Genomic DNA, 26,739 nt, shown 5'->3' on the forward strand with positions numbered 1-26,739 from the left:
ATCTCTTTTCAGCAGCTTCAATTCTCCTTTCCTTCCAGCAGAAATTGCACGGCACCAAGCCCTGACCTGAAAGCCAGAGCAGTTACCTCTTTTTGCTTGCTCCTCTGGGCCTTCAGCCCTCTGTCTTTATCACAACATCTCTGCATGCTCCACCATCCCTGTCCTCGTCCACCCTTAAAGCAAGCAAGTCAGCATCAGCAAGCCACCAGCCCTTCCACATCACCATGCCTGCTGTCAGTCCAACTCACCCACCACTTCAGGACTTCTTTTCAGAGCAGAGGAACGTCTATGACTTTCATGCTTCTGTGAGTTCACTTTAAGTGCAGGAAAACACATGCACCTGCACAAGATGCCTCTTATGGCCCTTAGTTACATTTCCTCGTGGCCCCTCAATTTGCAGTTATTTGGAGCTTGCCAGACTCTGTGGCATGCTTGACTTTTACTGAAGAAGGTGATAAAGATGCTTGTCACTGTTTAGTGAACTGAACACTCAAAGGAGTAGACATATTGCTGTGTGCTGCTATGCTACATCATTGTCACAACTACACCAACTGCCAATAGCTTATGTGGCAAATGCAAGGAAAGCTTTCTGATAGGTTCATTTTCATGCTGATCTCCTGAAGGGGGAAGATGATGACCTAATGGTATTATCAATAGACTATGCATCAGGAAACTCAGCTAATGTTCTGAGGGTCCAGGTACAAATCCCACCATGGCAGATGTGTAATATTGAAAAAAAAATCTGAAGTTAAAAATCTTCTGACTACCATTGTTGATTGTTTGAAAAACCAATCTGGATTACTTATGTCCTTCAGGGAAGGAAATCTGGCATCCTTACCTGGTCTGGCCTACATGTGACTCCAGAGCCACAGCAATGTGGTTGACTCTCAACTGCCCTCTGCAAGCCACTAAGTTGTATTAATCTCAACAAAGAAATGATGAACCACCTAGATACCAAACAAGACAATGACAGAAACAGCCCTGTTGACCCTGCAAAGTCATCCTTACAAACATTTCGGAGCTGGTGTCAAAGGTGGAGATTTGTCTCACAGAACAGTCAAGCAACAGCCTGGCACAGTCAAACTTACAGAATCATACCTTACAGACAATATCCCAGGCACCACCATCACCATTCCTGGACATGTCCTGTCCCACTGGCAGAACAGACCCAGCAGATATAGCAGTGCAGTGGTATACAGTCGGGAAGGAGCTGCCCTGGGATTCCTCAACATTTACTTCAGATTAAACCTGGCAAGGAAATCTCCTGCTTATTACCATATATCATCCTCCCATGACTGATGAATCAGAATTCTTCTATGCTGAACAATACTTGGAGGAAACAGAGGGTGGCAAGGTCACAAAATGTACTCTGTACAAAATGGGGATTTTAATGCCCACCACCAAAAGTGGCTTGGCAGCAATACTATTGATCGAATGGGCCTGGTCTTAAAGGATAGCTGCTAGACTAGGTCTTCAGCAGATGGTGAGAGAACCAACAAGAGGTAAAAACATACTTGACCTCATTCTTATCAATCTGTCGGCTACAGATGCATCTGTCCATGACAGTATCAGTAAGAGTGACCACTGCACAGTCCTTGTGGAAATGAATCTGCCAGTGGGACAGGATATATCCAGGGATGTTGTTGGTGGTGCCTGGAACATTGTCTGTAAGGTATAATTCTGTGAGTTTGACTGTGCCAAATGGTTCATCATTTCTTTGTTGAGATTAATACAACTGAATGGCTTATTAGGCCATTTCAGAGGGGAGTTGAGAGTCAACCACATTGCTGTGGCTCTGGAGTCACATGTAGGCCAGACCAGGTGAGGATGGCAGAATTCCTTCCCTGAAGGGGTTTTCCCCAGATGGGATTTTTGAACAATCGACAATGGTCATCAGAAGATTCTTAACTCCAGACTTTTTTTTCAATATTACAAGTCTGCCGTGGTGGGATTTGTACCCGGGTCCCCAGAACATTACCTGTGTTTCTGAGGCATAGTCTAGCAATAATAATTAGGTCATCCCCTTCCCCCTTCAGGAGATCAACACGGAAATGAGCCTACCAGAAATCTTTACTTGCATTTTCCGCATAAGCTGTTGGCATATGGTGTAGTTGTGACAATGATGTAGCATAGCAGCACACAGTAATATGTCTACTCCTTTGAGTATTCAGTTCGCCAAACATTGGCAAGCATCTTTATTGCCCTCTTCAGTAAAAAGCAATGCTGCCACAGTCTGGTAAGCTCAGTACTGCCTCCATACTGAGCATAACCTCCATCGTGTTGTGTGCACTGTAGCCATGATAAATGGGACAGACTTCTAACAGATCTAGGAACTCAAGACTGGACAACCATGAGATGCTGTGGGCCATCAACAGTCAGCAGAATTGTGCTCCAGCACAATGTATAACCTCTTGGCCTGGCATATTTCCCCACTCAACCATTACCATTAAGTCAGGTGATCAACCTTGGTTCAATAGAGATGGCAGGAGAGTATGCCAGGAGCCACACCAAGCAAACCCAAAAACCTGGTGAGCTACCAAACAGGACTACTTCCATGCCACATAAAATAAGCAGCAAGTAATAGATAGAGCTATGTAATCTCATAACCAATGGATCAGATCTCAGCTCTGCAGTCTTGCCCCATCCAGTTGTGAATAGTAATGGAAACTTAAACAACTCACTAGAGGAGGAGGAGGCTGTACAAATATCCCCATCCTCAATGATGGAAGAGCCCAACACATCAATGTAAAAGATAAGGCTGAAGCTTTCACAGTAATCTTCAGCCAGCAATGCTGGGTGGACGATTCATCTCAGCCTCCTCCAGTCCGTCGCCAGCATCACAGATACCAGTCGTCGCTAATTCAATGCATTCCACGTGACATTAAGAGACAGTTGGAAACACTGGATACTGCAAAGGCTATGGGTCCTGAAAACATTCCAACAATAGTACTGGAGACCTGTGCTCCAGAACCTGCTGCTCCCCTAGCCAAGCTGTTCCAGTACAGTTACAATACTGGCATCTACCCGACAATGTGGAAAATATCCTGTACACAAAAAGCAAGACAAATACAACCCAGCCAATTACCGCTGCTCCATCAGTCTACTCTTGATCATCAGTAAAGTGATGGAAGGTATCATCATAGTGCTACATGCAGTACCTGCTCAGCAATAACCTGCTCAGTTATGCCCATTTTAAGTTCCCCCAGGATCAATAGCTTCTGACCTCATTATGGCCTTAGTTGAAACATAGACAGAAGAGCTGAATTCCAGAGGCATGGTGAGAATGACTGCTCTTGATCTCAAGGCTGTATTCGACCGAGTGTGGCATCAAGGAGCCCTAACAAAACTAAAATCAATGAGTATTGGGGGGATCCCCCTACTGGTTGGAGTCATACCTGATACACAGGAATAGAGATGTATTTGTTGTCATCTCAGCTCCAGGACATCTGTAGGATTTCCTCAGGGTAGTGTCCTCAGTGCAACCATCTTCAACTGCTTCATCAATGACCTTCTCCCTATGAAAAGGCCAGAAATGGGGATGTTCACTGATGATAGCTGCTGTTGCTGGTCACCTTGTTCCTCAATTCCAAGGTCTAAACCATGGAAGCACAAGGAACACCATTTTAATATAATGCAGCCAAAGTCTGTGTAGAAAGCATCCTCCAAATTTTACAAAACAGTATGAGCAAACACTTTAATTAGATCATTCCTTAGTCTTGTTTACTCGCATTCTAACTTAATACGTGCAACTACGTTCTCTTAATCCTCCGAACCTCGCTGACCCACATCACCACCACTTGCTCCAGGCTAGCCTGTCCTTTGTGATGTGTGATATTTGGACTTGAAAGCCCTGCTCTAGCTGCTAGACTTGTATATAACAGTAGCATAAGTTTGATATTTTAATCTCTTTGAAATAGAGGCAAAGATTCCAAAATAATTCAAGCTTTTTTTTGTACTTATTAGTGGCTTTCAATGATCTCTGTAAATGAACCCAAAAAAATCTGCTTCTCCAATGTTCTTTGCATTTTACCTTTCGGGAACTACTCTGTCCATCTTTCTTCGGAATGATCTCACGTACCTCCCTCCACCTGCCACAGTTTTGCCCATTTATTTAACCTATCAATCACCTTTTGTGATGTTGTGCTCGCACATACACTTGCTACTGTGCCACTTAACTATTATGGTTAGATTGAGTTTCTCCCGAATTGCTGACTTGCCAAAATGGGAGTTGGTTTTGGGATTTATAAAAAAATAAGTCCTCAAAGAAATTCTTAATCACAGGATTGGCAGCAGCAACCCTGACTGTTTTTGCGGAATATAAAAACGTACTCCTACTTTTGAGGTCCTTCTCATCTTGGCTGACTGAACAAAGTATTTATTGCATATCCTCTGCTTGGTAAGCTGTAAAAAATAGTATATGGATTCTACCCCATCAGTGACACCAGAATTTAAGTTTATTTCTAATGTTGCCATCTGAGTCAGGTGGATAAGCCAGCAATGAAAATGTACCATAAGGCTTAAAAGCCAGCATTAAGTTCAACATTTTCTTTTGTTTCAGTTGAAAATATCCTCACATAATCCTTACCAAGTGCTCATTTCCAAATCTAACCAGGCCATAGCATTAACAAAGTCTTAAAATAACCAGAGATGTCAAAGCAATCTCAAGATAATTTGTAGCAGTGTTGGCTGTTGCTTATTTTTGCCCTAAAGATGCATGCAGTTCCTTGCACAATCTTTGCAAATTGAATATTCTCCATTTTGGACTTAAATACAGGAAGCGGGCTTTTAAATATTTACCACGTCTCCATGAATAAATTTACACGAGACACAGTTCATGTATCACTTCACAGCTCAGCTCAAATAAAATATGACAGAACGAGTCTCAACTTGAAAATAATTCATTCTGACAAACATTACAAAGATGCTTCAAATTGCTTTTGATTTGGATCAGCCCAAGGATGTGATTGAACTTGTCCCAACTGCACTTGAGGGGCTTCCTGAAATACGAAGATAAAAGCATGCTTCTTATCCAAGGTCTGACTATTTTTAGTGTTGCATATTGCTGGAGGATGTTTAACTGAATCTGGAATCGGCTAAATTACCATTGATTTAAAAAAGGACGTTTTCTTTTGGGCAGATGATATCACTCAGTTTTTTTTTGTTTGAATCAAGTTCAATCTGTCAGGATCAATAATCCTCCGATAAATCAAAAAAATGAGGTGCTTTCAATGTAAAGTGAATGTGATAAATTGACATTCCCACAATAACGTTTCACATTTGGGAATGTGCATTAGAATGTAATGATTGGATGGAAAGGGCAATACTATATCTTCTCACATAAGGTCACCAACTGCTCCAGAAGTACAGATTAACAAACATATGTCTCAAGTTCTTAGAGGATGAAACTCACAGCATAAAGCCACACAATTCAGCACAAAGTGACTCAAAATAAATAGTCTCTTTTAGAATAATCATAGCATGGCTGATGTGAGAAATGGAAATATCTCGATAGTGCAATAAGAAAGGCTGATTTCAGAAAGTGAAGTGGAAAGGCTCAAGTGAGAGGGTTTTTTTTAACACTACATCAAAGCTGCACTATACTGTGGTTCATGGGTATCCTCTGAATTGGTAGGCTCAAGTCCCACTACAGAGTCTGAAGGACATAGGGTAGACTGACACACCAGTTTGTTATGGAAGGAATGCTACAATATTAGTCTCTTGGATAAGATGTTAACCTATACAGTCATTATGTCATTGGCTGATGTGTATCATATAACTCACTGTATTTACCTGACCATGTGGTACTTTACAACACTCTGAAGTTGTGAAAGACACTACACAAAAACACAAGTCTTTTCCTCCTTATTTTCTAGATTGGTTTCAGAATGTTCATTGCTGACATTCAAAATAAAAAGAATATGCAGTTTTGTTGCATTGACAGCTGCAGTTCAATAAAAACAACAAAAGGTGAATCAAGAGACAAGATAATTTGAGAAGAAATGACTCATAAGCATAGTTCACATTACTGTCCTTGTTAGTTCATACAGGCCCATTTAACTTTGCTTTGTGAACACTTTACTTCCCAATGGGCCTGTTTCCATGGAGGCAGGAGAATGTGATTAGTCTGTTACCAACTAGGTTGACATTGTGTTGGCCTGGTATTCAAATCATCAATTCTGTAATGTAATAACAGAAAAAGCAAGCATTTATCTGAAAGCAAAATACTGTGGAAGCTGGAAATCTGAAATTAAAACAGAAAATGCTGGAGAAACGCAGAATATCTAGCAGTTTCTTTGAAGAGAGAAACTGGGTGAATGGGCAGAATTTTTATGTCCTACCAGGGTCAGAAGCAGAGTTCAAAATTACCAGTATTGAGTGGCATGCACATACCTGATATATGTCCAGCACTGACTGTTGTAAGAGAGGCAGGATCACACTCTCACCCTTGACCCCATCACTAAAATGAAGGTTAACTGTTGAAACTCAATAAGACTCGTATTAAGGATATACACAAAGAGGCTATCTGCCTTTACCTGCTTGTTTGGATGCAAGTGTCATTCAATGGTCATTCTATTAAGATCAAACAGGGATTCAGACAAGTGAGTGATGGTAGGAAGAAGTGTGGGTGGGGCTTACTAGGAGCAGGTGTTCAAGGCAGCGGTAGATGAGGTAAGTTTTAAGATCCCACCTCCTCCTAGTGCTGGATCCCTCGATCAGAGACTGAATGCCTTTGTGTGAGGCACTCCCATCCCCAGAGATTCCACTTGTATACACACCATGGTCTATTTATCATGCCCTTCAGACTGTTCATTCCTGGGTTAATATCATCAAAGGGCCTTCCCATCATGGAATCATGGATGCTTTTCATTTTGTTTGATCTTTCAGCATGTTCCTGGGATGGTACTATCTTATTGAAGAACCCTCTTAGTTACCTACCTTTAGTGCAGCCAGCTGCTTCTCTGAAGCTGGAAGGTCTGTGTTGGCTGTTCTAGCTGCCAGAAAGCACTTGCCATTCTTCAGTGGACATTACACTTCTCTTCATGTTAATTAAGGAAGCCTCTTGGTGAAAATAAACCCTCCCCCATTCACCAGACAATCCCTGAGGCAGCTTTGAGCCCAGAAATAGCCCTGATCTTTGTTTGCCCCACCCTGCAGCTGACTCTTGGCCCAATGTTTAGATCAATGGTTTCAGTACATTCGAGTTGTTCCGTCCAGAAGCAACTGATCATCATTGAATTGAAGCATACATTTTTCTTCCATGACTTGATAAATTTTGCCCTCAAAGGTCTATCTGTATTTTCATCCCACTTTGTGTGAAGATAAACTCCCAGATATTGGGGCTCATTCTGTCTTTTACTAGATTGAACTTCTGCTCCCTTGTCCTCTCTCTGCACCTTCTCTGTGGCTATAACATTGTAATCTGGACTCTGTTCTGCTACCCTGATGCACCTGATCTGCCTGTACATAAAACAATACTTTTCACTGTATCTCGATCCATGTGACAATAATACATCAAACTCAAACTCAACTTGGTTATCTTTCCTCCTTGTTTAACATGCCTTAGATTCTGCTCTACCTGCTACAAAGCCTATAATCCTCCCATTGTGGTCACTACCTTTCATTGTTCTTCAGAACATCTTCTGTCAGTCTGGTGTGTGGAACAGCTCTCTGCGAAAGCAACAGAAATCTTACATTTGTATTAATCCTATTATTCTGCTGTTTCACTGGATCTTCCACAACTTCAAATAATTGGATTAAAAGATATAGAAACAATCTTGTACCAGATCTCCCTTGACCCAGTGGCAGAATCTTCAAGAAGAAGGTGGGTATGGGTCTTGTAGCTAAAGACATCAAGGGATATGGGGGGAGAGTGGGTTTAGGATTTTGACCTCAATGATCAGCCATGGTCAGAGCAAGCTTGAGGGGTTGAGTGGCCTACACTCCTATCTTCTGTGCTTCTATGTTTCAGTGAGCTCCACAGCAATGTGGACAACACTCAACAGTCCTCTGACATGGCCTAGATGCTGGGAATCAGGAATAGACACCGTGTTCACATCCCACAAATGAATTTAAAAAGAACTAAAATGCTCCTTTTACACAAGAAACCCTAAAATAGTGCTCACCACCTTCAGGGTCACTTAACATTTGAGCAGCGAAGGAACAAAACTAAAAGGAGTATTGAACAGGGTGGAAATTGGCTTTTATACACAGCTAATGGTGGACTTGAAGACAAGGAGGATCCTGTAACATGATATGAGTGCCTTGCACCAGGCTACCCCCTGTCCAAACTGTAATTTTACCAAAAACAGGAGAAGAGTTGGGCGTCTTTTATGCCCATGGGCCAGTTAAAGCTCTGAAGTGGCCGATTAATGCTGTCTTAATGGTCTCATTACATTTTTACCAGAATTGAACCGGGGAGGGGAGGTTCAAGCCATCGTCAGCTCCCTGAGTTCTCATTGCATGGGCTCATGACAGGTAACGGGGAGAAGTGTCTCTTTAATGAGACACCACAATGTTCCTCATCTGCAGGTATTGATTCTCCCCAGCCCTGGTTGTTTTTGGTTTGCCTATTCAAGTTCACCAACTCCTTCACCCCTCTCTCAGTGGTGTCTTCTAGCTTGACCCTGACAATTCCACCCCTTACTCCCAGTTTGGTCTGGCTTTTTCTCCTCAGCGTTCGTGACTGAGAGTTGTTCACTCTCAGTGGAGTTGTTGCAACCAGAGGCCTATCACACTTTTGAGGCAAGATTTCCTGCTCAGACTCTGCAAAAGTCCTCCTTTAAAGCAATAATCACCCTTCTACGTGTTAAATGTCTGTGAAGCTGTTGGAGTTGGGGTAGGCACACTTCTAACTTTTTTACCTGGACAGCTGTAACACTCCGGTACCTCTGTGCCTACACTAAGTTTCAATGTGTGGACCATTATATCCAGGCAGGAGCCAAGGAAACACATTAGATCATTTAAGTTAAACATTACACTAATGTATCATTAATCAGATGATCCACTCCAATATATTTACAGGATATAAAATTGCTTTACAATTGAAACTCTCATGATGGCTAATTATTCCACAGACATATAAATGTCCAATTATTAGCTAGGTAACAGTGGCAGCACAGTCAATTGACAGGACTCAATAAGAAACCTACTACTGGGCTCCAACAAACAATGCTTCAATAATTCTGTCATGAGTAACACATTAAGTCTTGTGATGATAACATCATAATTACAGAACAATCAAGACTTTTGTCAGTTCTGAACAAGCTTTTTCAATCAACTGCTACCACAAGCAATTTAATAAAAATACACACATCATCTACAAGTACACACATACAGGCAATCAAATATGCACCACAAATGTACACATGCTTACACACATGTAGATTGCTAAAAATAAACAAGAAGTCAAAGCTTTTTGTCTGGCACTTATCAGGACTATGACAAAGAAATAAATTTAAAAAGCTCACACAGTAACTCCCATCAATATTGGTAAAGCTCTTAATTGTTTTGTAATTATGATGTTGTCATCACAAGGTTTGTTATGTTGCTCATCACAAGGATAGCTGTGGAGGGGTTTTTCTGACTGGGAGCCTGTGACCAGTGATGTTCTGCAAAGACCAGTGTTGGGACCTCCGTTGTTTGTCATTTTTATAAATGTTTGGATGAAAATGTACCTGGTCTGATTAATAAATTTGCAGATGACACGAAAATTGTTGAGGTTGTGGATGATGAGGAAGGATATTGAGTGATTCATCAGAATATAGATCAGCTAGAAAGTTGAGTGGAGAAATGGCAGATGGAGTTTAATCCAGTCAAACATGTCTCACAAAAATGATTGAGTTTTTTCAAGAAGTAACAAAGAGGATTGATGAGGGCAGAGCGGTGGACGTGATCTATATGGACTTCAGTAAGGCATCCGACAAGGTTCCCCATGGGACATTGCTTAGCAAGGTTAGATCTCACGGAATACAGGGAGGACTAGTCATTTGGATACAGAACTGGCTCAAAGGTAGGAGACAGAGGGAGGTGGTGGAGGGTTGTTTTTCAGACTGGAGGCCTGTAACTAGTGGAGTGCCACAAGGATCAGAGCTGGGTCCACTACTTTTTGTCATTTATATAAATGATTTGGATGTGAGCATAAGAGGTATAGTTAGTAAGTTTATAGATGACACCAAAATTGGAGGTATATTGGACAGTGAAGAAGGTGATCTCAGATTAGATGGGCCAATGGGTTGAGAAGTGGCAGATGGAGTTTAATTTAGATAAATGCGAGGTGCTGCATTTTGGGAAAGCAAATCTTAGCAGGACTTATTCACTTAATGGTAAGGTCCTAGGGAGTGTTGCTGAACAAAGAGACCTTGGAGTGCAGATTTATAGCTCCTTGAAAGTGGAGTCACAATAGGATAGTGAAGAAGGCGTTTGGTTTGCTTTCCTTTATTGGTCAGAGTATTGAGCACAGGAGTTGGGAGGTCATGTTGCGGCTGTACAGGACATTGGTTAGGCCACTTTTGGAATTTTGTGTGTAGTTCTGGTCTCTTTCCTATTGGAAGGATGTTGTGAAAATTGAAAGGGTTAAGAAAAGATTTACAAGGATGTTGCCAAGGTTGAATAATTTGAGCTATAGGGAGACTTTGAATAGGCTAGGGCTGTTTTCCCTAGAGCATCGGAGGCTGAGGGGGGTGACCTCATAGAGGTTTATAAAATCATGAGGGGCATGGATAGGATAAATAGACAAGGTTTTTTCCCTGGGGTAGGGGAGTTCAGACTAGAGGGCATAGGTTTAGGGTGAGAGGGGAAAGATGTAAAAGAGACCTAAGGGGCAACCTTTTCACACAGAGGGTGGTACATGTATGGAATGAGCTGCCAGAGGAAGTGGAGGAGGCTGGTACAATTACAACATTTAAAAGGCATTTGGATGGGTATATGAATAGGAAGGGTTTGGAGGGATATTGGCCGGGTGCTGGCAGGTGGGACTAGATTGGGTTGGGATATTTGGCCGGCATGGATGAGTTGGACCGGAGGGTCTGCTTCCGTGCTGTATATAACTCTAAGCATGGTTAATAAGTTTGCAGATGACACCTAAATTGGTGCTAAAGTGGACAGTGAAGAAGGTTATTCAAGGTTACAAAGGGTGCTTGATCAATTGGGCTAATGGGCTGAGAAGTAGCAGATGGATTTTAATTTGGGTAAATTCGATATGTTACATTTTGGTAAAACAAACAGGTGCAGGACTTGTACAGTTAACGGTATACAATTGAAGGTTTGTGTTGTCGAACATTGAGACCTAGGGTTCAGGTGCATAGTTCTTTGAAAGTTGTGTCACAGGTAGGAAGAGTGGTAAAGAAGGCATTTGGCATGCTTGCCTTCATTGCTTAGACCATTGAGTATAGGAGTTGGGACGTCTTGTTGAGTCTGTACAGGACATTGATGAGGCCACTATTGGAGTACTGTGTTTAGTACTGGTCGCCTTGCTACACAAAGGATATTACTAAACTGGAGAGGGTGCAGAAAACATTTATAAGGACATTACTAGGACTGGAGGATTTCAGTTATAAGGAAGGAATGGATTGCTGGGACTTCTTCCTCTGAATTGTAGGAGGTATGGAGAGGTGACCTTATAGAATCATGAGGTACATAGAGAAGATGAATAGCAAAGATCTTTTCTCTAGGTTAGAGGAGTTCAAAAGTAGAGGGTGTAGGTTTAAGGTTAGAGGGAAAAGATGTAAAAGGGACCTGAGGGGCAACCCTTACAGACAGAGGGTGATTTGTATGCGGAATGAACTGCCAGTAGAAGTTGTAGATGCGGGGACAGTTGCAACGTGTAAAAGACATTTTGATAGGTGCATGTGTAGAAAAGATTTAGAGGGATAACGGCAAAATGCAGGCAAATGAGACTAGTTTACTTTGGGAAACTTAGTTGGTATGGATGTGTTAGATCGAAGGGTCTGTTTACATGAGATCATGAGAACATAAGAACTAGGAGCAGGAGTAGGCCATCTGGCCCATCGAGCCTGGTCTGCCATTCATTAAGGTCATGGCCAATCTTTTCTTACCTCAGCTCCATTTACCCACCCTCTCACCATTACCCTTAATTCCTTTACTGTTCAAAAAATTATCTATGTTAGCTTCAAATACATTCGATGAGGAGGCCTCAACTACTTCACTGAGCAGTGACTGTATGACTCCATGATACATTTTAAGAGGTTAAATGCCAGAGAAAAGACAGGACCCTTATGATCATTGATATGGAGAGGAGCCTTGGAGTGCAAGTTCATAGCTCCCAGAAAGTGGATAAGGTGGTAAAGAATGTGTATGGCATGCTTGCTGTCATTAAATGGGGCATTGCATATAAAAGTTGGCAAGAATTTTTTCCAGCATGGATATGTCAAGTCCTAGGGGGCAAAGATTTATGGTGAAGGGGCAAGTTTAAAGGAGATGTGCAAGGCAAGTTTTTACACAGAAGGTAGTAGGTGTTTGGAACATGCTGCCAGGGGAGGTATAGAATTGCAATATTTAAAAGGTATTTAGACAGACACATGAACAGGCATAGAACAGGGGAATATGTACCATGTGTGGGTAGATGGGATTAGTTTAGGATGGCATCTTGGTCAGTGTAGACATGTTGGGCTGAAGGGCGTGTTCCCTGTGCTGTGCTGTTCAATGTTCTATGTTCAGTGCTTCATAAATATCCTCCCTCATCCCTCACAGATTTCATCATAATTATCAGTCACGAGATAATTATTAGTCATTACAGGGTAGAGCCCATTAATCTGTCTCAGGTGTGAACATCATTTGTAGTAAAGTCTTCAGTTGTTCCTAAATTTTTTTTTATTTGGGGACATGGTGTTTGTGCTTGACTTGGTTCATGAGGACCCTGGAGCAACTGTGCGATAAAGTCACTGAGCTGCCCATCACTGAGTATAATTATCACAGGGTGGGCAATCTAAGAAAGCCCCAGAAGGAAAATTGGTAAACACTCTGTACTCATAGAGTCATCAAGTCATAGAAATGAAAAGCACGGAAACAGACCCTTCAGTCCAACCCATTCATGCCGACCAGATATCCCAACCCAATCTAGTACCACTTGCCAGTACCCAGCCATATTCCTCCAAACCCTTCCTATTCATATACCCATCCAGATGTCTTTTAAATGTTCCAATTGTACCGGCCTCCACCACATCCTCTGGCAGCTCATTCCATACATGCACCACCCTCTGTGTAAAAATGTTTCCCCTTGGGTCTCTTTTATATCTTTCCCCTCTCACATTAAACCTCTTCCCTCTAGTTCTGGACTCCCCCACCCCAGGGAAAAAACCTTGTCTATTTACCCTATCCATGCCCCGCATGATTTTGTAAACCTCTACAAGGTCACCCCTCAGTCTCTGACCCTCCAGGGAAAACAGCCCCAGCCTATTCAGCCTCTCCCGATAGCTCAAATCCTCCAACCCTGGCAACATTCTTGTAAATCTTTTCTGAACCTTTTCAAGTTTTGTAACATCCTTCCATTAGGAAGGAAACCAGAATTGCACGCAATATTCCAAAGATGGCCTAACCAATGTCCTGTAAAGCCACAACATGACCTCCCAACTCCTGTATTCAATACTCTGACCAATAAAGGAAAGCATACCAAACACTTTCTTCACTATCCTATCTACCAGTGACTCCACTTTCAAGGAGCTATGAATCTGCACTCCAAGGTCTCTTTGTTTAGCAACACTCCCTAGGACCTTACCATTAAGTGTATAAGTCCTGCTAAGATTTGCTTTCCCAAAATGGAGCACCTCACATTTATCTGAATTAAACTCCATCTGCCACTTCTCAGCCCATTGGCCCATCTGGTCACACTGCTTGAAAGACATTGCGAGCACAAGATAAATTATTCCTTAGCTCTTGTAACTATTAGTCAGAGCTTGTATACCTATAATTATAATGTACAGCAGTATTTAGTATTGATTGTAAGAAACAGTGACACTTGAAAGTCAAAATCTGAAGATAGCTCTCGACTTTGAATTTTCCTTGACCAGTCTGTAAAGAACACAGACTCATAGTTTGCCGTTAAGTCACAGAATCAAAGGCTTATGTCTCCACTTTGGATCTAGAGGAAGTAATTATTCTAAATAATTACCACCTTAAGTTTCAAGCCTTTATGTATCTTTTCCAACTAGCTTCTGAAATAATATTGTGACTTACCCTTTGGTCTCAGCTCTTATTGGCTTTTTCTTGTTCTGTTTTCCTCCTCTGGATACAATATAGCAAAAAGAATTCTCCCTATACTCAAATAATATCTACTGGATTTCTCCATAAGGATCTCTGATCATGGTATTAAATCATATCAAAGTGGCACCTGAGTCTGTAGCACTCCAGAGAGAGGCCCTCTCTTCTTTCAATTTACTCTGGGACACAGAAGCCATTTATTACCCAGCCCTAGTTGCCCTTGAGAAAATGGTGGCGAGCTGCCTTCTTGAACAGCTGCAGTCCATGGTAAGCTGTCGGTTGACCCACAATGACATTAGGGAGTGAAATCCAGGATTTTGACAGAGGTCAACTACACTAAAGGAACAGTTATGTATTTCCAAGTCAGAATAGTGACTGCCTTGGAGGGGAATTTGCAGGTGGTGGTGCGTCCATATATCCACTGCCCTTGTCTTTCCAGGTAGAAGTGGTCATGTGTTTGGAAGGCATGATTGAAGGAGAGTCGGTGAATTTCTGTAGTTCATCTTATAGATGGTACACGCTTGCTGCTATTGAGCATTGGTGGTGGAGGGAGTGGATATTTGTCTTTGTTGTATCAATGAAGTCAGCTGCCTTGTCTTGGACGGTGTCATACTTCATGAGTTTTGTTGGAGCTGTACCCATTTAGGCAAGTAGCCCAATAAATATTCCATCAAATTCCTAAATTATACCTTTAGACAGGCCCTGGAGATTCAGGAAGTGGGTTAGTAACTGCAGGATTCTTACTCTCTGAACTGCCCTTGAATGCGATGTTGTTATTAGGGGGTTCAGTGATGATAATGCTATTGAATTTCAAGTGGTAATGGTTAGATTCTCTGTTATGGGAGATCGTCCTTGCCTTTCATTTGTGTGACACAAATGTTACTTGCCATTTTGCAGTCCAAGTCTGGATATTGTCCAGGTCTAGTTGTATTTGGACATAAACAGTTTCATTATCTGAGGAGTCATAAGTTGTTCTGGACATTGTGCAGTCAATAGTGAACATCTCCATTTCTGACCTTCTGATGGAGGGAAGGTCATTGATGAAGGTGAATGAATGAATGAGTGATTTTTAATTGTCACGTATATTTTGGACGATACAGTAAAAATTGTTTTGTCGTCACAATCCGATGCTATTTTGAGTTACAAAAAGAATAAAAAGGCATTACTTAAATAGAGTTCAGCTTCTGCTCACATTGGGTCTCAAGCATGGTGCTAGAGCTTCTGCAAGGTCTCTGCTAGATGTTCCAGGCCTCAAGTAGTCCTGACTCTGGGTACAGCAACAATAACGATAATGCCCCAAGCTCCAGTGCTGCCACCACCTCACCGACACTGTCAAGAGTCATCACAGCCAATGCCCCGCGCTACCGCCAAGAGTCCAGGCTCCAGGCCTACTGCAGCCAGGAGTCCAGGCTTTGGACCTACCGCGGCCAGGAGTTCCAGCTCCAAACACCGTCATTGCCAAGAGACCAGGCTCTGGGCCTACTATGTATCTGTGACAGACAGATTGGTGAGGATAAGGTCAAGTCTGTTTTTCTCGCTTGTATTTTCCCTCACCACCTGTTGCAGACTTGTTCTCCCAGCTACATCCTTTAGGACTTGATCAGCTTGATCAGTAGTGGTGCTGCCAGGTCACCCAGGGTACGTTTTGTTCTCTCACCACTCTATTCAACATGGAGGAGCAGAGTCATCAGCCGAGGGAGGATGGTAGTCGATAATTAGAAAGAGCTTTCCTTGTCCATGTTTGACTTGGTGCCATGAGACATCATGGGGTCTGAAGTCAATGCTGAGGACTCCCAGTGTAACTTCCTCTTGTGGTTCAGAACCTTTGAGACAGGAAGCCTGGGTCCAAGTCCCACCTGCTCCAGAGGTATATAGTAGTATCCCTGAACAGGTTCATTAGAAAATACAACTGTGATGCCACCTCTTCTCCATCTATCCTGCTGGTGGGACAGGGCAAATGCAAGGATGGTGATGGAGTCTGGGACATTAGGTCTGTCATGTATAATTCTATAAGTTGTAGAGCCATAGAGATCTGCAGCAGAGAAAAAGGCCCTTTCACCCACTGCGTCTGCACTGGTCAAAAACTACTATCTAACTATTCTAATCCTATTTTCCAATATTTGGCCCACAGCTTTGTACCCCTTGCAATAGGACATCTAAGTACATGATTAATGTTATGAGTGTTTCTCCCTCTAATTCCCTTACGGGCACTGCGTCCCAGATTCCCACCGCCCTCTGGGTGAAAAAATGTTTCCTTACATGCCCAGTAAACCTTTTGCCACTCACCTTAAATCTATGCCCAGGCCATTTATCCTTCCAATAATGGGAAAGTTCCATCCTTTGTATGCCCCTCAGACACCAATCACGCCACCCCTTCCGCGCCCCCTGTCTTTTCTGCTCCAAAGAAACAACCCCAGTCTACCCAATGTCTTTTCACAATTAAACCTCTCCAACCCAGGCTACCTTCTGGTAAATGTCCTCTACAACCTATCCAGTGCTATCACATCCCTCCAATAATATCAGTTTCAGAAGTGCACATAGATTTCTTGCTGTGGCCTAACCAATGTTTATACAGTTTCAGCATTAACTCACCACACTTTAATGTCTGTGTAGAGTTTGCACATTCTCCCCGTGTCTGCGTGGGTTTCCTCCCACATTCCTCTGGGTATTCCGGTTTCCTCCCACATTCCAAAAGATATGCTGGCCTGCTGAATTGGCCATGCTACATTGCCCATGATGTTAGGTACATTAGTCAGGGGGAAGTGAGTTTGGGTGGGTTAATCTTCAGAGGGTCGGTGTGGACTTGTTGGGCTGAAGGGCCTGTTTCCACACTGCAGGGAATCTAATGTAATCAAACTCTTTGCCTTGGTTAATAAATGAAGGTATCCTGTATAGTCACTTTCTCTCCCTGTCCTGTTATCTTAAGAGACCATTGGACATGCACACCGAGGTCCCTCTAATCCTTGGCGCTTTCCAGGGTCTTACTGTTCGTTAGGTGTTCCCTTACCTTGTTTGTCCTGCCCAAGTGCATCACCCCATACTTATCCAGATTGGATTTCACTTGCCCTGGATCAGGCCATCTGACCAGCCCATTTGTATCCTCCTGTAATCTAAGGCTAACCTTCTCACTATTTACCATTGCATCAATTTTCATATCATCTGCAAACCTACTGGTCAATGCTCCTACTGTCAAGTTTAAACCATTTCTCCATACCACAAACAGCAAGGGCCCAACACTGATCCCTGTGTAACCTCACCAGATACAGGCTTCTAGTCACACAAGCACCTCTCAATCGTCCCCTTCGCTTCCTGACACTGAGCCAATTCTGAATCCAATTAACTAGATTTCCTTGGTCCATCCATGCAGGACTTTATTAAATGCTTGCCAAAAATCAAAATAGACAATATCAAATGAATTACCTATACACTTGAGCTGGTCTGACAGGACTTCCCCTTAAAAGACCATGCTGACTTTTTTTGATTAATTCCTGCCACTGCCAAGGGCAGATTCATTATTTCCCTCAGAATTGCTTCCAACAGTTTCCCTGTTACTGAAGTTAGACTGACTGGCCTGTAATTTCCTGGATTGCTGGAGTGTAACTGAATCAGGCTACTGCTCAACTAGTCTATGAGACAGTTTTGGCACTAACCTACAGATGTTAGTCATGAGTATATTTTTCGGGTCAACAGGGTTGCATTTGCCATTATCATGACCGGTGCCTTGATCAGGTGATCTGTAAAGTTTCATCCATTTTGAGACTTCCTTACTGTTAATAAAACTGGGAGGCATGCTAGGCAATTTCAGAGATTAGTATAGAGTCAACCACATTGTTGTGGGTCAGAAGTCACATGAAGTCAGAATATGTAAAGATAGCAGATTTCCCTCTTTTCAAGACAGCTTTGTCAAAGGGTCAGTTAGGCTTGAAACATCAGCTCTTTTCTCTCCTTACAGATGCTGCCAGACCTGCTGAGATTTTCCAGCATTTTCTCTTTTGGTTTCAGATTCCAGCATCCGCAGTAATTTGCTTTTATGGTTTTTTGTTCATCATTCAACATTCAATTCCAGACTTTTAATCAAATTAAAATTACATCATTAGCCATGATGGGATGTGAATACAGGTCCCAAACTCATTATCTGGAGCTATAGCTTATTAATTCAGCAACAAAACCACAAAGCCATCACATCCTCTTGTAGATGGTTATCTTCGCTTAATGTTGACTAACAATATTTGCTTCACTTCATGTAGTGCTGATCATATTGATGGTACCTTTCTCAATATACTTCTGTATTTTTAAAGTATTTACCTTAAAGAACCCCTTCTTCTTTTTGGCAGAATTTGTAGATTTCCTCTATTGTACTTTTGCTGTTATATTTCACATCAACCTTTGGATATTCTGAGCTTTTTGATTTCAAATAGGTATTTTTTCTACATGCTATTCTTGCATAGCTTGAAATGTTTATTGAAGTGTTTTGTAACTTCTCCCAATGGACTTGGTTTAGTTGTTTCTTCATCTAACCTTTTAATGTCATAATAGAAGCAAGTCACACAAGTAAAGGAGTGGAGATTTGGACAGTTCAGCTTTCCCTACATACTGTGAAGTTTCCACCAAGTTTGTGCTTTGGCCATAACTGATTTCCTAAATGGCAATTGGCCTGATTTATAGGGATGGCTCCCATTCAGGTGGTCCAAGCAATATAAGCTTAGAAAAAAAATGTCTCGGTTTCCTTCTGGATAAGGAAGCAGAGGAGCTTTCCTCTGAAACCAACGAGGATCCGTGATAAACACAACCATAAACCCATCAGACACAGGAGCAGAAGTAGGTCACTCACCCATCGAGTCTGTTTCATCATTCACTGAGATCAGGTGGCACGGTGGCTCAGTGGTTAGCACTGCTGCCTCACTGCGCCAGGGACCCAGGTTCAATTCCAGCCTCAGGTGACTGTCTGTGTGGAGTTTGCACATTCTCCCAGTGTCTGCGTGGGTTTCCTCCCACAATCCAAAAGATGTGCAGGTCAGGTGAATTGGCCATGCTAAATTGCCCGTAGCATTAAGTACATTAGTCAGAGGGAAATGGGTCTGGGTGGGTTATTCGTCGGAGGGTCGGTGTGGACTTGTTGGGCTGAAGGGCCTGTTTCCACTCTGTAGGGAATCTAATCATGGCTGATCTGATAATCCTCAACTCCATATTTCTGCCATTTCTCCATAACCCTTGATTCTCTTACTGATGAAAAATTTGCCCATCTCAGCTCTAAGTGCACTTAACAGCCCTCTGTGGTAAAGAATTCCACAGATTGATTACCCTCTGAGAGAGAAAAATCCTCCTCATCTCTGTTGTAGCTGGATGAATCTTACTTTGAGATTATGCCCTCTAGTTTTAAACTTTCTCACATGAAACCATGAGACTTCTAAGATATCCTTCCTTTCCCTCAATCATGATCAGCCCACAACCTCTACATGTCTGCTCATGTGGATCTGTAATGACAGCTCCTCTGCCAGCATTGGACAGTTGATTCCTGCTGGGTTCAGGGCAAAGTCAGAGCCTGAATATTTAGGTAAGTTCCTAGTTTCTAAATTGCCCTGGGGCACAGTATGCCACGACCCTCACACCGACCATGATGTAAAATCACCGTCTGATTATTATTAAGCAACAATATCAAGAGATTTATCTAAAATATCTTCAGTATTTTTGTTTACATTTTATTTCAGAGGAAATATCAACTCCACTACAAGATTGCACTGATCATCAACTATCTGGGTCACTGCATCTCGGTTGGAGCCCTCATAGTCGCATTTATCCTTTTCCTTTGTCTGAGGTATGTTATCTTCACTGTGAATCTGACATTAATTTGTTAAATCACCAACGTTAAGATGTGATAATATGGTCATAATTGGCCATCGAACTTTACCTCAGTGAACAATATGACAGGAATAGGTTAATTCATTTCATCCTGGAAGAGAAAGTGAGGACTGCAGATGCTGGCGATCCTGATGAAGGGCTTATGCCTGAAACATCGATTCTCCTGCTCCTCGGATGCTGCCTGACCTGCTGTGCTTTTCCAGCAACTCACTATCGACAACGACTAATCCATTTCTTCCAGCTTGCCCTCTATTGTGTTAACTGCACACAACTCATCCCAGTATTCTTTGCTTTCCTTGTGCCTTTTAATATTTTCCAACTGTTAAACTTTTCTTGAGGCAACTCAATTGACTCTGCAACAGTAGTCATCTCAGGTGGTGCATTTCCATACTCCTACAACACTGTTGTGAAAATTGTCTGCTAGATTTTTAAATCAAATTGAGCAGAAAATATCTAATTGTCCTCGTATTCTGCATTCTTACATGAGCGGGGAGTCCTCACTTATTGTTGGGGATAATTAATTAATTCTACATCTATATCCTGGGCAGAATTTTCAAACGTCCTTCTACCACATCTCAAGCTGCTGTAGGCCTCATTCTCAATGAATTACAGCAGGCATTCATCATTCCGTTCACACATATCCTCCTCTTCAGGGGACCAAGCTTCTCCCCAGAATGGATCAGATTTCTTTTTTACCATTTTATTCAATTGTCTATTGCATTCACACACCAACATAAATAAAACAGCCTAAAGACAGAGATAAAATCTTTGAGGAGAAAGTAAGGTCTGCAGATGCTGGAGATCAGAGCTGAAAATGTGTTGCTGGAAAAGCGCAGCAGGTCAGGCAGCATCCAGGGAACAGGAGAATCGATGTTTCGGGCATAAGCCCTTCTTCAGGAATTCCTGAAGAAGGGCTTATGCCCGAAACGTCGATTCTCCTGTTCCCTGGATGCTGCCTGACCTGCTGCGCTTTTCCAGCAACACATTTTCAGCTTAGTAGAGACAGAGATACTCAGGGAGCACCTTGTTTTTTGAATGGGCATTTTTTACAGCCTTCTGTCCTCAACATTGAATTCATTAGTCTGAGCCCGTAATCTTTGGCTAACATTTGGTTTGCTTTTTGCATGCTTTGCCTTTTCTGTTACCTTTGCTTTCAGACAGCAGCGCACCTGCTCCAGCGACATCTTTTGATTCTTTGCTTGCCCTGTCAGCATGCCCTTTAGTCCTGGAAGACAACTTCTCAATCGTTCAATTTCTCTTCTTGAAACCTTGTCCCTCCCAGCCTATTTTTCTAACATTTCCCAAACTCTCCAAAACATTGTGGACTAAACCAAATTCCCTCAAAAAATGGAGAAAATAGCCTAGACCCTAACTTTTTTCTGATTTTTTAAAGGTAAGTGCCAGGCATGGCATTCTGGATGCAATCCGATCAGTCAAACTACAAGTCTTGAAGCAAAAAACTCTTTATTCATTATTAAAATAAAGCACATGAAAGAAGAACTTGGAATTATTTAACTCTGTTGGAAAACTTTACAGAACAATTTATTTAACTACTAAACAGTATCTGTTCCAATGTAGCAGCACCCTATAAACACACCCTTGGCAAAGGCAAATTCAGTAAAATAGAGTGTCCCACATTCAATTCTAACAGCAGGAAGAGAACCCCAGCTTTTTGCTGTAAGAGAAAGAGGGAAAACAGCTTCCAAATCAATCCTCAAGATCCAGCAGCAACTTCTACTAAAAACTTAAAACTAAACTCCTGGTTCTGTGGGAGCCTGACCCTACCCATTCAGGCTGCTTCTATTAGTCCAACTTAAAAATAAAACCAAGATTTTCAAGCTGTCTACTTCATTGGTTTCAAATAGACAGCTCATCAATCTGTCTTAAAATCTATCTTCAAAAACTAAAATCCATCACAAAATACATCTCTTAAAGCCATAGTATCGACACAAAACAATCTGTCAGACCTGCTGAGTATTGACTGTGGAAGGATTGTGGAGTATGACTAACTTTGTTGCTGGCATGTGAACAAAGTATGATCCCAGAAGAGTGAGAGCTAACATCTGGCCCTCTTCATATCAAAGCAACCTGTAACTAGTTGCTAAGATGCAATAAACTATACGCTGGACAGATTGTCTTATGAGGAGAAGTTGAGTAAATGGATCTGTACTCATTGGAGTTTTGAGGAATGGAAGCAATCTTATTGAAACTTAGGAGATTCTTAAGGACTTGATGGGATAGATGCAGAAAGCTTGTTTCCCTTGAGGGACAGCCTTGAACATAGAACATAGAACAATACAGCACAGAACAGGCCCTTCGGTCCACGATGTTGTGCCGAACATTTGTCCTAGCCTTGGATAATCTCAAAGTAACAGGTTGCACATTTAAGACAGACATGAAAAGAAATTTCTTCAGTGAATCTGTTTGCTACTAAGGGTTATTAAGGCTGGGTTTTTAAGTATATTCGAGACTAAGACAGATTTTCAATCAGTTAGGGAACCAAGGGTTATGGTAAAAGACAGGAGCAGAGTTGAAGATTATCAGATCAGCCAGGATATCAGTGAATAGCAAAGCTATCTTCAGTGGGTGGAATGGCCTACTTCTGCTCCTATATCTTATTGTCTTAATATTTTATTTACTACAAGATGCTTCTAGTTAGACCAAGAATAGGTTTTCTTCTGCCCCTCTGCACCAAGCAAGCCTTGTAGTTTCCTATACTCAAAGACAATGGTGTAGCAAACAACAGCTTATGCAATGTCATAAGCTAGGTCTATTCATGCAATAAGTATTTCCAGAATTTTCTATTATTATTTCATATGAGAGAGACGAAGGTGGTACAATATGGTTATGATGCATCTGGGCATAGAAATGTAATTTTCAATATCTATATCTCACAAACTAATCAAGGTGGCTTCTTCTCTCATATTGACCCTCATCCATTAATTTAAAATGCAGTTATATTCCACAACACTTGCACACACTTCACATAACCCAGAAACCTGCCTACAACCAAGACAAGATAGTACCTGTTTGACATCATCATAGACAGCCATTTCAAAGATGCCACAGATAATTGCAAGGTTTGTGAAGGTTTGTAGCTCAGGTACAAACCTTCACACACAAGTATTTCCACACTGTAAGTAATCTAGAATTCTACTCTTCAGCTTGTATTGTCTTTCCACATTCCTTCTAACAAAATGAATCACTTCATCCTCCTCTTCATTCATATTTATTGGTCATTTGTCTTTCTGTTACACCAACCTGTCTCATTTTACATCATTAAAATGTAAACACAGAGACACAAGTCACTGTAAGACATTGTAGGAACTGATTGAATCTGCTGGAGCTCTTTGTTACCTTTGCAGCTGTTAAATGTGAACAACTTCTGTTCGCAGCTTTAATCAGTTGTTTGTATTGATAAACGAGGTCATTGGGCTCTTGCGATATAGTTGTGGTGCACCTACATCTGGGCAAGAAGTCCTGGGTTCTAGTCCCACCTGCTCTAGAGTGTGTCATAGCATGTCCAAGCAGGTTAGTTAAAAATACCAAAAAGGAGGCAGCTGCAGAGTGCTAACCTGTTGTTTTCAGTCACACTGTCATGTACTGTGTGCTGTCAAACCCCTGACTGATATCACATGCACCAAGCCCCGTCCAAGCATCCTCCCATACACAACCAGAGAGAGGAGACCTGTCAATATGAGCCAAACTCAGATCTGGAGCTCAGCAGTGAACAGCCAGAAACTATTTCATTTAAGAACACCCTGTCTCCCAGCAGCTGATTTTAAAGCTGTCAGTCTTTCGCATTTGCTAAAAGGGGATGATCACTTTTCTGCCAAATAAACATCTGATTGACTCATTGAATTGAATTGAATTTATTGTCACGTGTACCAAGGCACAGTGAAAAGCTTTGTCTTGTGAGCAATACAGAGTTAAGTAGTATAGATAAGTAAATAATAGGTAAACAGCGGCAAAAACAAAACCACAGATACAGGCGAATGTTAAGAGTTTGTTATTCCATTCAGTATTCTAACAACAGTAAGGTAGAAACTGTTTTGAAACTGGCTGGTGCATGTGTTCAGGCTTCTGTACCTTCTCCCCTATGGTAGAGGTTGAAGAAAAACATTGCCAAGGTGGGATGGATCTTTGAGAATCCTCATTTGGGAATACTCATTGAGACCAGATTTAAAAAGTAGGGAAAAGCATTTGAACCCAATAAGCCTGCCACTTTGTGAAAGCTCAGGTTCACTGCTGCAGATTCTTACTGTATCCATTATGTTTAACTCTCTTTATAAAGTGTTTAACTGCCTAGTGAGCAGTCATAAACTGTGCATTTCAATAAATGTGCCTCATCTCTATACCCTGTGTTTGATAAAACATAGCACAATTTTAATTGTGTCTTTCTTTATGTTGTCTTTGATAGAAGCATCAGATGCCTTCGGAATATTATTCATTGGAACTTGATAACCACGTTCATACTGAGGAATATCATGTGGTTCCTGTTGCAAATGATCGACCACCAGATACACGAGAACAATGAGGTAGACTATCACAGTAAAATTCAGGCAGTCATTGGCTCATGTTTGTGAGTGCCTGACTAATGTGAGACTGGACTTGGCCAACCAGAAGACACATGTACGTTCCATCATTATTCTGTTCTGAATTCACTGAATGCAGAGGGAGTCAGCAGTAGGTGTGACACAGTGTTTCATTGAGGTAGTGTCATGACTTAAGTGGGATCTGTGTGCTGAGAATCATGTTCCACTGCTCCATAGGTCATCCTAAAATATACAAAAAAAAAGATAAGATGACCAAAATGACCAATTTACCAGACTGGCTGCTACTCAGGACAAAAACAAACCACATCACGTTCTTTCAGAAATAATAGAAATGATGCTATTTATTGTCAGTCACTTTAACAAGAGAAGTGAAAGAAAGGATTTCTAATTTATACAACTTACACTACACCCCTTCAAATTTCATGAACACACCCTCTCAGTCACAATTGAGACCAATAAAACACAATGATTTAACATATACAGCATTACAACAAAACATATACAGCGTGGTCGATGCGATCTATATGGACTTCAGTAAGGTGTTCGACAAGGTTCCCCATGGGAGACTGGTGAGCAAGGTTAGATCTCATGGAATACAGGGAGAACTAGCCATTTGGATACAGAACTGGCTCAAAGGTGGCTGCATTTTGGGAAAACAAACCTTAGCAGGGCTTATACATTTAATGGTAAGGTCCTAGGGAGTGTTGCTGAACAAAGAGACCTGAGTGCAGGTTCATAGCCCCTTGAAAGTGAAGTCGCAGGTAGATAGGATAGTGAAGAAGGCGTTTCCTTTATTTGTCAGAGTATTGAGTACAGGAGTTGGGAGGTCATGTTGCAGCTGTACAGGTCATTGGTTAGGCCACTGTTGGAATACTGCATGTAATTCTGATCTTCTTCCTATCGGAAAGATGTTGTGAAACTTGAAAGGGTTCAGAAAAGATTTACAAGGATGTTGCTAGGTTGAAGGATTTGAGCTATAGGGAGAGGCTGAATAGGCTGGGGCAGTTTTCCCTGGAGCATCGAAGGCTGAGGGGTGACCTTATAGAGGTTTATAAAATTATGAGAAGCATGGATAGGATCATAGACAAAGTCTTTTCCCTGGGGTCAGGGAGTCCAGAACTAGAGGGCATAGGTTTAGGGTGAGAGGGAAAAGGTATAAAAGAGACTTAAGGGGCAACTTTTTCACATAGAAGGTGGTACGTGTATGGAATGAGCTGCCAGAAGAAGAGGTGGAGGCTGGTACAATTGCAACATTTAAAACGCATTTGGATGGGTATATGAATAGGAAGGGTTTGGAGGGATATGGGGCCAGGTGCTGGTAGGTGAGACTAGATTGGGTTGGGATATCTGGTCGGCATGGACGAGTTGGACCGAAGGGTCTGTTTCCGTGCTGTACATCTCTATGACTCTATGTGAGAAAATAACTTTTTTTTATTCCTAAATGGGATGAGAGTTGTTGGCTCGACCGGGATTTGTTGCCCACCCCTGTTTGTCTAGAGGGTAGTTAAGAGTCAATCACACTGCTGTGGGTCTAGAGTCATATATAGGACAGATCATGTAAGGGTGGCAGATTTCCTTCCCCAAAGGACATAATGAACAAGATACAAACAACCAAATTCCCAGGATCAAACGTTCAGACCATAATGTGGAAAGCCACTTTTCTCTAACAGTTCTTTATAATGTTTGCAAAGGTGAGGTGTTGTTGTCTATATGGTAATGCTGACTGTTTTGATTCAATAGTTTATCAGGTAAACTTTGTTTTTGTATCTGGATTAGTGGTGCTGGAAGAGCACAGCAGTTCGGGCAGCATCCAAGGAGCTTCGAAATCGACGTTTCGGGCAAAAGCCCTTCATCAGGAATAAAGGCAGTGAACCTGGAGCGTGGAGAGATAAGCTAGAGGAGGGTGGGGATGGGGAGAAAGTAGCATAGAGTACAATGGGTGAGTGGGGGAGGGGATGAAGGTGATAGGTCAGGGAGGAGAGGGTGGAGTGGATAGGTGGAAAAGGAGATAGGCAGGTCGGACAAGTCATGGGGAAAGTGCTGAGCTGGAAGTTTAGAACTCGGTGCCCCCACCTCATCCTAGTTCTAAACTTCCAGCTCAGCACTGTCC

General features: G+C 42.0%; 1 protein-coding gene across 5 annotated transcripts in view; it reads left to right on the forward strand.

Annotated features, from left to right (window-relative positions):
• Nucleotides 1-26,739, forward strand: part of LOC122548922 (corticotropin-releasing factor receptor 2-like) — a 203,284-nt gene that overhangs the window by 125,941 nt on the left and 50,604 nt on the right. For all 5 annotated transcript variants that reach the window (XM_043687905.1, XM_043687902.1, XM_043687903.1 and 2 more), the window contains 2 exons: nt 19,923-20,029; nt 24,494-24,611. In XM_043687905.1, the coding sequence (XP_043543840.1) occupies nt 19,923-20,029; nt 24,494-24,611 (225 nt within the window). The remainder of the gene's footprint in view (nt 1-19,922; nt 20,030-24,493; nt 24,612-26,739) is intronic.

This window comes from Chiloscyllium plagiosum, chromosome 4 (assembly GCF_004010195.1).
Source record: "Chiloscyllium plagiosum isolate BGI_BamShark_2017 chromosome 4, ASM401019v2, whole genome shotgun sequence".
Taxonomy (NCBI): domain Eukaryota; kingdom Metazoa; phylum Chordata; class Chondrichthyes; order Orectolobiformes; family Hemiscylliidae; genus Chiloscyllium; species Chiloscyllium plagiosum.